This window comes from Sander vitreus, chromosome 3, assembly GCF_031162955.1.
Source record: "Sander vitreus isolate 19-12246 chromosome 3, sanVit1, whole genome shotgun sequence".
In the NCBI taxonomy this organism is placed as follows: Eukaryota; Metazoa; Chordata; class Actinopteri; order Perciformes; family Percidae; genus Sander; species Sander vitreus.
In genome coordinates, this window is record NC_135857.1 from 16,543,389 (window position 1) to 16,556,584 (window position 13,196).

At 38.6% G+C, this 13,196-nt stretch overlaps 2 protein-coding genes across 4 annotated transcripts; one reads left to right on the top strand and one right to left on the bottom strand.

Moving 5' to 3' along the window:
• Positions 1-1,202: 1,202 nt before the first annotated feature.
• On the top strand, positions 1,203-9,110 carry aifm4 (apoptosis inducing factor mitochondria associated 4). Of its 2 annotated transcripts, XM_078246269.1 has the most exons (19): positions 1,204-1,327; positions 1,990-2,068; positions 2,189-2,298; positions 2,402-2,511; positions 3,272-3,316; positions 3,552-3,633; positions 3,848-3,960; positions 4,093-4,179; positions 4,283-4,374; positions 4,534-4,664; positions 4,884-4,999; positions 5,118-5,189; positions 5,771-5,834; positions 5,940-6,016; positions 6,321-6,438; positions 6,604-6,702; positions 6,808-6,883; positions 6,967-7,071; positions 7,783-9,110. In XM_078246269.1, the coding sequence occupies exons 2-19, from the start codon at positions 1,992-1,994 to the stop codon at positions 7,811-7,813; spliced, it is 1,605 nt and encodes a 534-aa protein (XP_078102395.1). In that variant the 5' UTR covers positions 1,204-1,327; positions 1,990-1,991; the 3' UTR covers positions 7,814-9,110. The 2 variants fall into 2 exon arrangements, 1 of the variants encoding a protein (XP_078102395.1); XR_013501745.1 differs by lacking the exons at positions 6,967-7,071; positions 7,783-9,110 and having other exon boundaries at positions 1,203-1,327; positions 6,353-6,438.
• Positions 9,111-9,212: 102 nt separating this feature from the next.
• Positions 9,213-12,862, bottom strand: LOC144515428 (arsenite methyltransferase). 2 transcript variants are annotated; one of them, XM_078246271.1, is made up of 10 exons: positions 12,647-12,862; positions 12,010-12,143; positions 11,221-11,371; positions 11,010-11,146; positions 10,829-10,898; positions 10,654-10,735; positions 10,433-10,564; positions 10,208-10,350; positions 9,871-9,993; positions 9,213-9,630 (listed from the first exon to the last, which is right to left on the bottom strand). In XM_078246271.1, the coding sequence occupies exons 1-10, from the start codon at positions 12,680-12,682 to the stop codon at positions 9,553-9,555; spliced, it is 1,086 nt and encodes a 361-aa protein (XP_078102397.1). In that variant the 5' UTR covers positions 12,683-12,862; the 3' UTR covers positions 9,213-9,552. The 2 variants fall into 2 exon arrangements, with proteins under 2 accessions (XP_078102397.1, XP_078102396.1); XM_078246270.1 differs by having other exon boundaries at positions 10,208-10,365.
• Positions 12,863-13,196: the final 334 nt, after the last annotated feature.

Consider the following 13,196-nt stretch of genomic DNA (forward strand, 5'->3'; position numbering starts at 1 on the left):
ATGAACAGGACTATTTGACTTTTCACTGTTGATTCATTAATTGGAAGTGGGAAAAAATACATCGCTGCGCTCATTCAAGAGAAAGCCTGGCCATGGACATGAATGACTGATGTAGCCATATATTTGGTGACACAGCGCCACCATTCGGTTAAAGGTTATTTAAACAGCAACCTGCCCCTCAGGGCCCTTCAATTGTCCTGCATTTGGTAGACCATTGTCAGCAAGTAGGCCTAAAAGGGAATGGGTGTTTTGGCCTCTTGAAGGCCCGAGTGAGACTGAGTGACATATACCCTATACATGTAGGTGAATATACACATTTTTTAGGGCCAATGTTATTGGGTGAGTGACTGACTGGGATACACATTCATCAAACTACATTTTCGGTCTGCTTTTTAATTAGCCTATGTATTTTTAACATACAACAAATAGCAAATACTGACTATCTTGCATCAAAAACAAATACATAACTATAGGCTACAATTTAAAAAATACATATATACACATATACTGTAGGCTACATACATGTCAAGTACTATATGTAGCCTAATTGTAACACAAAAACAAATCACTTTTACATCAGTTCAAATAGATATTTCATCCAGCCCATTAGGAAAAAAACCAAAACAGATAATATTAGATTATGATGTCATAGAATCATTCTAAAAGTTTTTGTATTGTCAGGATCTCCCATTTATTTATTCTGAGCTTTTTGCTCTATCTTTAGTATGCTAATTATCTTTTCCTGTAAACAATAGGCTAATGTTGAACAAAAAAGAAGGAACTCAAAACCGTCTTTTTTTGCAGTATCAAATAAGCTACAGGCCTATATAAACATTGCTAAGCACATTGAACACAACAGTGTTCAATAATGTATTTTGATCATCTTGAAAACCCCAAATAATGTTAAGAGGGGCCTAATAGGATTGCTTGTTCAGATAACCAATCTGCCACCTACATTGCCAAAAGGATGCAACAACTGAACAACACCAAAATAAATGCATAGGCTATTTCCTCCTCATCGGCACAACATCAATCTACAGATATTCCTCAGTTATTCCCCATAACTTATACTTATAATATCTTATAGACTATCCGTGAGGGTGAGTGTTTGAATCATGGTTTTAACAGTTTATCCATGGGTGTGGGTGGGTAGGTTGTGGGAGGAGCGCGCGGGTAACATGTGATTCCGGCTGACTGTCACGCGGGCAGTTCTCCTGCGCACGCTCCTAACGACCATACGACCCACGTTTGTTTGTTCCTACGGAAAACACTGCCGAGGATCCAAGGCAGGCGCATCATTTTTGACTGTTGTGGCGGAAGAGAACAGGTGAGCAGCACAGCTATACATGTATGGAGGTCTCTCGTTTTAGTAATGAATGTAGCCTAGCTATGCATGTACAGTATTACATGAAAAGAGAGGATTGTGCTAAAGGTGAATGGGAGTTTGTTGAAAAGCCGGTTTTTGTTCTGTCAGCTTCTCAGCAATATCCACTTCATGCGTGGACAAAGAATAGCCTACAGTGCGAAACGTGTTAGCTTTTTATTTGCATGTTTGTTGTTTATCTTACATGATCATATTTGTCTGTATTGTATGTTTTGTCCCTAAAGGAGTAGATGAACGACCACACCATATAGCCTAACATAAGCATTCAAGAATTTAAGTCCATCAAAGAAAACACAGCAAACAGGCTTAACAACAGTTAAATAAATGTTGTACAAATGTCAGTTTATAGTATCTTACCATCACGTAATGCTCATCCATGGAATTAATCTATGGTTATTTTGACCCTATAGTTAAAATAAAGAGTAAGAAAACAAAGATTAATGACACAATATACCTTGAAAATAAACTACACATGAAACTCTTCAGTAGCTGTATCCTGTGTCTCCATTGCAGAGCCTGTTCATGGTCCACCAGAAGCCAGTTATAATTTAAGCCTGTCAGTCTAACAATAGCCATGTTTTTTTAATGTCGCTCATGTCTTGCAGTAATGCATCAGGGCCAAGATGAGTATCAGGAGCAGGTGACGGGGCTGGTATGTCAGGAGGCTGATCTGAAAGATGGACAGTAGGTCAAAGACTTTTGGTATAGCTACTGCTATCAGTGAAGACGTTCCAAATTTTCATGAACTCTTAAACGCTTTTTTTCTTCACAATTTCTCTTTCCCCCCCTTTTGTGTTTACAAAGGATGAAGGAAGTGACCGTGGGGGACCAGAAGGTGTTGCTTGTCCGTACTCAGGGTCAGTACAGTGCTGTTGGAAGCCAGTGCTCTCATTACAATGCTCCTCTTATCAAAGGTAATCCTTCGATCTCTATATACCCATATCGGAAATAATAGCTGTATTAAATGTGTTGCATTGAATCTCAGAAGTGTTAATTGCATCTTCTCTAATAATCCAGGAGCACTTGTTGGTGACAGGGTGAGATGTCCCTTTCATGGTGCATGCTTTAATGTCAGAACTGGAGATATCGAAGAGTATCCAGGTCTGGACTGTCTGCCTAGTTATAAGGTAAAACATGTCAGTAGAGAGCAATTTACTGCTCTTTTAATATGAATGAAATCAAGAAGAGAGTTTCTCTCCAGTTTAAAATGTAGTCACATTTGAGATGGTCTACTTGCACATTATTTCACTGTAATTGGTACAAAAACACGTCCAAACTATGGATTTGAACTTGAAAGCTGTCATTTTAAACAAAAAGTCATGTGTGGCCAGGTTGGATCAGTGGGTCGAGCAGGCACACATATATTTAGAGGTTTATGCCTCGACGCAGAGGTCGAGGGTTCGACTCCGACCTGTGATGATTTCCTTCATGTCTTCCCCCTACTCTCCCCTTTTTCACCTGTCCTGTCCATTAAAGGCGGAACACCCCCACAAAATAATCTTAAAAAAAAAAACATGCAGTCATTTAATAGATGAGAGATTCTCGATGGAAGGTAGCTCACAACCATTTACCTTTTTATTTTTTTTAAACAGAGGAATATTTTTTTCAGCTGTTAACTTACCACACATTTATGCCTTCTGCCATAATGGATGCAATTTTAAACGTTCCCAGATGTTACTATTGTTCAGAGTACCTCCTGCCTCTTTCAAAACAATTCCTTTTTTTGGTCAACATTTCATTTGCTAAAGATCATTGTCCAGAAACACTGATTTTGGCCTTGTAGACAAATGACCCCCACTGTGTTTTGATCTGTATACACTTTTGAAAAACATTTTGTAACTATTACTTCTTTCTCATTTCTTTCAATTTTACAAAAATATTTTACAGGTAAAAGTTGAGGATGGCAAGGTGTATGTTTCCATCAACAAAAATGTAAGTGATGGCAAGTTCATAACATTTTGAACATGGGAATCCTTATTTAAATCATGTACAATTATTTTGGAAAATATGTTTGTTTTTCTTGGTTTTCTTGCCTGTGCTGAAATGTACACTTATTTTTTGTAATTTTTTTTAACATGTTCAATAGATAAGTAGTCACAATGTTTCCTTTAATTTTGTGTTAAAATACACTATTTTAAACTGTCCCTTGTTGGTTTGTGTCGCTTAGTCTCTGAAGTTGAAGAAGCGGGTGAAGGAGATGTGCAGCATGGTGCCAGACATTAAACACACTATCCTGCTGATTGGAGGAGGTAAGGAACTAGATTTAATACATACAAGGGATACATAAAAAAAAGAATAATAAGTATGTATTTGGGGGGGGGGGTCTCACAAATCCCTCCTAGTAGGATTAAAAAAAGAGACCAGTGCTCAAGTAAATTTGGTGGTCTAGTGTGCCTGCTATAAGCTCCATCACTGAATGTACCCTTTTTCATTACACACTGAATATAAATGTTGTGATTTCAGGCCCTGCCTCCCTGGTTTGTGCTGAAACACTGCGGCAGAACTGCTACCATGGTCGAATCATTATGGTAACCAGAGACAACCTGCCTCCATTTGACAAGCCCAAACTGAGTAAGGTGAGAACTCAATCAGAGAGAAGAGGTAACCGGTTTTCTTCCTTCCTCGTTTGTCTTTTTGAGTAAGTAGATCCTTCTGTAAGTGTTTGTGTTTGGATGTAAGTTTTTAGCAAATGGCATTGCCTCTTTCAGGCTATGAATCTGGACAGCAGCAGCATCCTCCTCCGACCAAGTGACTTCTATCAACAGTATGGGATTGAGGTGTGGACACAGAAGGAGGTGAGAAGCAAGAAGGACAATTTATTTGTGATGTATTCTCACTGCCTTGAGGAAAAACTGATCCTCTCTTTGGTCATGTTAAGAAAAGTGTTTTGTGTTGCAGGTGATGTCGGTGAACCCAGCTGATAAGGCGGTGAAGTTGGGTGACGGCACGTTGCAGCATTACGACCAGCTTCTGATCTCAACTGGTTGTAGGTTAGAGTCATAATCCTGTTTCTCAAGTCTTCTACAAACAGAAGCACATTTTTAGATTGTTTTTGTCACACTCAGGTTAGCCTGCTGAACACCTAAAAGACAATGGAAACATTGCTCTGACAACAGCAAAATGCAGTGAAGTTTTTGTTTGGTTCACAGAGCGCGGCCGCTCGACTGTCCTGGTTGGGACCTGAAGGGAGTAAAGTTGCTGCAGAGATATGAAGACGCCGAAGAGATTCACAACTCCTGTCTGGGCCAGAAAGCTGTTGTGATCGGAGCCTCCTTCATAGGTTACCAGATTCAGTTTCTCTCAACATAGCAGGATGTGCATCTTTGCTTTTGTGTTTAATTATTATGTTGACATGATGCTGACATTACCTTGTTCATAGCCACCTCTCTCAATATTAAATCTGCTATGTAAATATTTGTGCAAGATAAAGCTACTTTACAACACATGTAGTCACACCAATATTGCAGACTGCAGCTGAAGTGTTTTTCATACACAATAGGTATGGAGGTGGCATCCTACTTATCAGGCAAAGCTGCCAGTGTGGCCGTGGTTGGCACATCCAGATACCCGTATGAGCGATCTCTGGGGCCAGAAATTGGCAAAATGTGTATGCAAGTAAGAAACGATAATGATGGTAGTTGGTCACTGTCATCGCTAAATGTGATTATTTAAAATATTTTTTTGTATTATCTTTTATTAAATTGAACACACTTTAAAAGCTTCTTCTTTTAAGATGTTGGAGGAAGAAAATGTAAAGTTCTACATGAACAATGGAGTCACTGAGATCCAAGGGGAGAATGGCAAGGTAACTCTACTTTTACTCTATTAGCATATACCTTGTTTTAATGTCATGGTAGGAAAAGCACAGGTGTTACTAATAACCTTAACGATGGCTCTGTTCTATTTAGTCCCAGTAAGCTATGGCAGCGTGACTTAGTCAGTATGAACAATACCAGGACCCTGACACTTACCTACTGTAAATGGAATTATTTACAAAAATATTTTATTTATTTAAGGGAATAATTGGCAGATGAATCAATAAAGAACCGTTAATCATGTTTTTTTTAATGGACCTGAACATGGTTTCCGCCGCTGTATCCATCCTTATTTTTCTTTCTACTGAAAACATGAGACTTTACTCTTTTGTATCATTTCTGTTGCTATGGCGTCCTTGACAGCCGCAGAAACAGAAGCTCATCAACAATGTCTCTCAGGCCTGAGCAGCCTGAAAACGTGTTTAAATAATGTTACCTGACACTTAGAGCAGCTACAAAAAATGGAATCCGGCCATCATTCATTTTGATTGCTTACACCTGTGTTGTAACTGAAACAATAGAGTAGTGTATATTTTATTGTAGATCTCTAAATTAGTCTTTTTTTCCCCAGGTGAAGTGGGTGGTGCTGAAGACTGGTATAGTCCTGGAAGCTGATGTGGTAATTGCCGGAATTGGTAATTTTAATATTCTACTTCAAAGTGTTGGAATATACAGATTTTGTTATTAAAATCAAGTTTGCAGTTCTGCAAAAATCAAACACAAAGATTTCTGTTTTTCAGGTGTAATCCCCAATTCAGACTTCTTGGCAGGAAGCAAGTTGGAAGTGGATTCAAGGAAAGCTGTGATTGTTGACAAGGTAACTAACACGCTAGATAACATATCCAAACTTTAATCACTGACATAACTAATGAATCATAAATGTGGCTTTACAGCTTAAGATTTATGAATAGCCTGATATGGTTACTGTTACGGTTCATTTTAATTGTTTGTTTTTGTCCAAACATTAATAATGTATATTACCTTAATACCTAACCTTAATACCTCCGCTAATTGTGTCCAGGGGACTGAAATGAATAGCTGTGTAAATATCCTGTATATACAGTACATGTCTTTGTGAGCCTAATGTTAAGGCTCCTGCTGTAAACTCCTTATGTTAACAGTTCATGAGTACCAATATACCAGATATTTTTAGTGCTGGAGATGTTACCTCTTTCCCTCTGACCATTCGTGGAGACCAAAGGGTCAACGTGGGTCACTGGCAAATGTCACAAGCTCAAGGTAAGAGACTGACGGATTCAAAGGACCACAGCTTCATATTGTGTTGCATGTAGCCGTTAAGGCTGAGTTCTGTTTAGATATTTCTGCATCACGCATCTTTTCAATCCAAAATAATTTGATACCTGGGTTTATCCTTATCATGCATGTATTTCTTTTAACCCTCAGGAAGAGTAGCTGCCCTGAACATGCTGAAGACACCCACCAGATGTGAGTCTGTTCCTTTCTTCTGGACTGTTTTACTTGGAAAGAGCATCCGATACACAGGTAGAGTATTTATTGAGGCAAATGTCACTCTTGCATCAGAATATTTTAACCCTCATGAACCCACTATACCAAGTCTCATTTCCCCCTTTCATTTCCTCATTGTAGGCTATGGAGAAGGATTCACAGAAATTATTTTCAAAGGCAGTGTGGAAGAAAGGAAGTTCCTGGCGTTTTACATAAAGTGAGCAGCTGGGGAATAACTCCTGATACAGCTGGATATGATTGTATGCTTTGTGCTGAATTCTTTCATTTCTCCTTTAACAGAGATGAGGTGGTGGTAGCTGCTGCCAGCCTGATGTTTGACCCTGCTGTGGCTCGTCTTGCAGAGCTGATGGCTACTGGCCAGATCTTAACAAAGGCACAGGCTCAGTGAGTGGCATCCTGCTTTTACAAAAACTAGAGGGCTGCCGTGTTTATATACTGTATGCACATTAAATACGGTACATTAAATTATAATGAATTCTGCAACTGTGTTATGTCATTAGGGAGTAAATGTCGTTCTTATTGTTGATTTTGGCCACTTGTGGGCAGCAGAAACAAGCTTTGACCACATCAACCTTTTAAGTTGATATGCCTAACCTGTAAGCAAAAATGTTGTATATTTACACTGCGTCGTGTTTGTGTCCATCTGGTGAATTAAAATCCAATATTCACTTTCCTTTTAGCTCTGTTTTGCTATCCACCAAATATCTGGCTCTTTACCTATATGCTGCAGCTGCACTATGTTCACCAGCTCGTCACTAACTTTGTCTGTCTGCCATTTTGTGTGTGACCGGTAGCGTACAGTGCATTTTTAGAACTTTTCACTGGGAAGAGCTAGTTTAACATTTTTTATTGAACAATATAGATTACAGCAGCTAACTGTAATGCTGTAACTCAGTTGGTATAGACATGACAGAGACTTGTGGGATGTTTACACTTGGACTACATTAAAGTCATGTAAACACTACACAGGGGTATAATTCATTGGGCTACTTTATGTTCTATATGTAAACATCATATCCCAAGTCACAGGGTGACTCATAAACTGGATACTACTCTTTTCTGAATATTTGTTTTCTTACTTCCTCATCTGTTCAGGGCTGATGACCTGAGCTGGCTGCAGATGTAACCAGAGGTGTGCTGTATCCAGGAGTTAACACTTCTCAGTGACGAAGGATGTTGTCTTTCTCCTTATTGTTCCTCTCTCCATCAAGTAGTACCAAATTTAATTGCTCCATTTACTGCATCAGGGTGTCTGAAAGCCAATCAGACCTCTTCTCTTATGCAGAGCACTGTTACCATAGCAGCATGCAAAGCTTTATGCACTTAGTGCAATGGGAATAATCTGAGCTTTGTGTAAGGAGCACAACAGTCTGGATGACACAGCAGTTTTACTTGTATTCATTCCAAGTTTTAACTACAGCTGTACTAAAAGTGGGTCGTCCTGATCTCAATAGTCAGTCTCTGGTTAATATTAGCTACACAACATAAATATATCCAAACATTTTTGTGAACTTGAAATTCCAAGATTCCATAAACTAAAATAATGTAATAGTATTTTGTAGTAGTCATTGTAAAATAATAATAGTAATTTTATCCACTTAAAACATTCAGAAAATACACACCACTCCACTTATTTAAAATATATTTCTGAGTAAAAAATCTAAACTACAAAGGTCAGTTTAAATGCTGCACTCACCAAATATGGTGGTGATGTTTATAAACAATTTAATTTGAATTTCTTTTTAACTTTTGTCAATACCAGTTTAATTTTTAATTCAATGCTTAAATCGATGTTTACATGTTTACAGCAGACATTTAACTTATTGTTTAGTCTTTATGATACAACTTGGAATTTAAATCCACATGAAGAGAATACGAAAGCACTTTGTGTAATCTGACCTTTTACTTACTTAATATTAAGCGCTTTTATTATTAATTTATTTTTTTTAATGATATACTTTGTGGTCCATAGCTAAAGCTCAGGTATTGAACGGGTCTGTTCGGGAGTTTCAACACCACCGATTGTCCACGTCATACTCACTGTTGTCAGCCTGAGGATGTGTTTTCTGTCAGGATACTTTTCCTGGAATGGCTTGTTACATTGACTACAATTAATCATTGCTCATCTGTAGCTAACCTTTGCTACTTTGTTTTAGAGTTTCACAGTCTGACAGGTGCTTTTGCAATGGTGTAATCTTCAGGTGCGGTTATGTTTTTGGATTTTTATTTCTGCTTTTGTTATTCATCGCTGGTTTGAGTCTGTGTCCCCGTTTCTGCCAAACTGGCCTTTTTGTGCTCTTGTGAGTTTAACATTTTATAAACCACCCATTACCTGCAAGCAGGGCAGTCCACTCTCAGTAGTCTCCTAAATTCCTTGTATGTGTAAAAAACGTACTTGGCAATAAAGCTTTTTCTGATTCTGATTCTTTGCATCAATCTGCAAATACTTCATGAAGTGTACTTCATACACTTCAGTACAAGTTCCTCTCTCATGTAGTACACTGACAGCAGAATACAGTCAAGCATTAACAATGGCAAGATGCTTTTATTGTCACTTTTACACAGAACCTTTGTCTTGTCCATTGACTTAGACGTTACTTAAGTAGGTAGAAAGTTACAATTACATAAAATGTTATTTTACTATCTGCACACTTATCACATTATTGTGACAGCATTATCTTCTCAAACAACTGTGAACCATGATGTTAACTATATCACAAGAGGTAGATGATGACTGGCACATAAAATGATTAGCCTAGTCTTTAATGTTTTGGACTTCAACTAAACTCTAAAAACGTTTTACAATCTTACTGCAGCGGTTCTACTTAGTCTTCCGGAAGGATTCCTCAGGATTTAGCTTAATCTTTAGTTGCTTGTTTTGGAGCATTGTCTCACTGAGGATCCCAGTTTGTCAGCCAGCAGAAAAGGGTTGAGGTGGCAGTACTGAGGAACAAATGAAGAAAGTTCACGGTTACTTTCAGATGAGACTGAAACAAATCTTTGGTTACTATCAAAGGTTTCATTGTGCAGTTGCTACAAAGAGTTATTCTTTCTGTAAAAACTGTGTGTTTCATTTGATTCTTGAATGCAAAACGTGGGTCAACTTTACTTTCTCTCTGAAGGCAGTCAGTAGTTAACCCTTAAAAAGCATTTCAGCCACAGCAAACTCAGAAAATGAGCTACCTGTGGTGTTGACTCTGAGTTGGACCATGGTTTATCCGATATCTGGATTTTGAAATCCGGAAAGAAACGGGATCTCTGGAGGATTGCTGCCATCTCTCCATTTACCTCCACTGCCACATCTTTCTGCATAACACAAAAGAAGACATTGACCTAATCGTTCCAAAGTGAATATGCAGGATTTTTTTTCTCTGAAATTATAAAAGTATAACACATATAGACTAACGTTTTCTATTATTGGAACAATAAGCCACAGGTTAGTAGAATCCCTTGTGTAAACATTGATAAAGTAATTCAGTATTTGTCTGATTGGCATTCTCTGGTGGGACTTTAGTTATACCTTGAAGCAGTGGGAGGAATCAAAGTCCAGCTGATCTAGGAAATCTGCCACAGTTCCTTTATATGTCACTGTTGCCTCAGACACGACTTGACTTTGGGGCAGTTTAAAGAGCCGATAAGTGCCCGAAGCATAGTTGACGTCACCTGCAAAATGAAGAACTGGCTCAACTGTAGAGTAAATATTATCTTTGCAGGTCGTCAAAAGTCAATGTTGCCTTTTTGTTACCTGCTTTTGCTTTGAGCTCACTGTTGTAGATTTCAATCTGGCTGGCTGAAACAAGGTGTGGAGTGCTGAAACCTACGCTGTGTGCCAATGAAATGAGATCCTGCCAAAACAGAGAACTGCCCATTCCTTCACCTAGGCCAGAAATCAAAAGGTCACAGTCAGAGCGATGCAGGGATTCTTCTCTTATACATCCAATTTTAGATAATCCAATGTTATTTTACCCCACAGGACTGTATCTTCCTTCATGTGATCAGGAACAACTTTGCTGGCAAACATGTCACTGAAATACAGTTCACCTCCCTCCTGTGTAGAATGAGTGATGAGACCCATTAACAGTGTGTTCCTCTACATGTTTCGTTTTACACAATGTGGTTGGTAGAAATTCTTCGTACTAACCTTTAGGACATTGTAAGCTTGCTGTAGAACTGCCCTTTTATCAGGACACAAACAGATTACACAGTTGGATCTGGATATATGAGGGAAAATAGTTTTGTTTATCAACTAATCAAAGCCGTCTTATTGTAATAGACGATAGCGTCCACTGACAGATCATGTAGAATTCATGCTTTCAACCTACAGCACAACATCCACTGAGTCACTCTGTATGCCAGCTTCACTGAGCTTCTCCATGTACCCCTGGACAAATGTGACGTTGGGCTTCTCATAGCCAAACTTCTTTTGATGATACTCGATGTACTGACGAGACGCTGTGATCTAAAGAAATGCTAGTTAAATCAGTAGAAAGCACAGAAATCAAGCATCAAACGTGAACATGCATGTGTAATCACTAGTTCCTCCGTCATATCGATCCCTGTGACATGTCCGCTCTGTCCAACGAGTTTACTGAAGGCATAACAGTCTCTGCCAGAGCCGCTGCCGAGGTCCAGGACTCTGCAGCCCTCAAGTTTCGCTGGAAAGGGAAGGCCACAGCCAAAGAATCTGGAGAAAAGTATTGTTGATGACAACAGTCCATAACCACAAAGTCACTGTGCTATGATGGGAAGCATACAGATGTTATAAAGATAGTCCTGTGCTTTAAAGGATGACAACAGACTAAGAAAGACCAGAAAGGAAGCTAATCACTCTGCTGGATGTCATTTTCAATCACAAAATTTAAGCTAATCAGTTAAATATTTGAGAAATGTCTTAAATGTAGCACCCTGGACAATACAGGATGATGTTTACAGAGGCATTTTTAAGCAATATGCTTTCCAATGTGTTTACAGTGAGGTTCAATAAGTAATTTGTCAGTGAAGCTGTGGCATGCTCATGAATGGATTTTTGCCTGACCTGTCGATAGCTGCAGTATATTAGTTTGATGTGTAAGTGCCCTGTCTGTGTTTCTCGTGCTCTTGTTGTGGTTGAGTAATCAAGAAGCACTGCCACAAAACAGTCCATTCCTGCCGTTCCTACAAGTAAGACAGTTACTTAGCACCTCTCGTACCAATGAGACCACCTGATGGCGTGTGTGAGAAAGTTGTGTGGGAATTATGCAAAAAAGGTTATTTTATTTTCTGTTATTTCTGCAAAATGCATATGATGCAAAAGTAAAGGTGAGACAATATTGCACACCGTACCTTTTGGTCACCTCCAGGTGAACCTGGCTCAGTGCATCTGTGACACTTGTTGACACTGGGCAGCAAGACAAACTGCAGGAGGCAGCACTTGTTTGCAAATCCCCAGAGGACTCCAGTCGACTGCCATAGTACTTCTGCACACATAATAGTTTACATGTAGGATAAGATAAAACCTTTAATGATCCCCAGAGGAGATATTTAGGTTTGCAGCAGCACAAAGACTGTAAATATGTCAGGATAAATAGAGAAGTTAAAAAAAAGAATAAAATAAAGCGATACAACTAGTATACAAGTAGAAGTAGCCTAAAGAAAAGAAATAAACTATAGAAGAGCAATTAAAGACAGAAGACAAAGTTATGAGTTAAGTTATATGGTCAACAACCGTCATCTATCTACTCTCACGTCGTCTAAATGAATGGAGCGATTGTTAGAAAATGTATATCATTGTGTGTTATTAAACCTTTAGAACATTATGTGTGAACTCAACTGCTTCGTGTCACTTTGTTCTCCGAGCTCGCCACTGCTTTCAGAACTCAGAGAGGTCAAGCCAGTGGATGACATGATAGGCTAGGCCTACTAACGACAAAACACTCGTGATCGGTTTGTTTCCTAACATGGAGTCCGAAATAAACCTTACCTTCACATTTTCCCGCACGTCGTCAAAAGTCGCCATTGCGTACAAAAGTACAAAAAGTGGCTCCAGACTATGTAAGCAGCTATGCAGTGCTATAGTAGAAATGTCAATTGTGGGTCAGACCTGCCCGCTCTCACAGAGCTGTTTAATGACAATAATATACATCCATGCTCTGTCTATATGTATTATCAGAACTCTTTTATGATCAGTGCACTCTTCTCTTCCGGACAATTTTATTTTTCACAATAAAAGTGTCCAGCATGGAAACTTCTACAATAAAAATAAAATAAAAAATCACACAAACAAACACCTAAATAGGCTACAACAACCTACAATAAAAGTCATTTTGGAAACAAAAGCAAAGTATTTATTCTATTTATTATTTTGATCATTGTAAAAAAAAAAATTCTCCAGTTTATCTCTTGTTTTTAGAGAATGTAGCACTTTGCTTATATGATGAATATTATGTATTCTCATGATTCTTGCAATTTATGGTCAGTATCTTCATGGTTGAATGGACTTATTAAGTCGCTTTTGGATTAAAGCGTCAGCT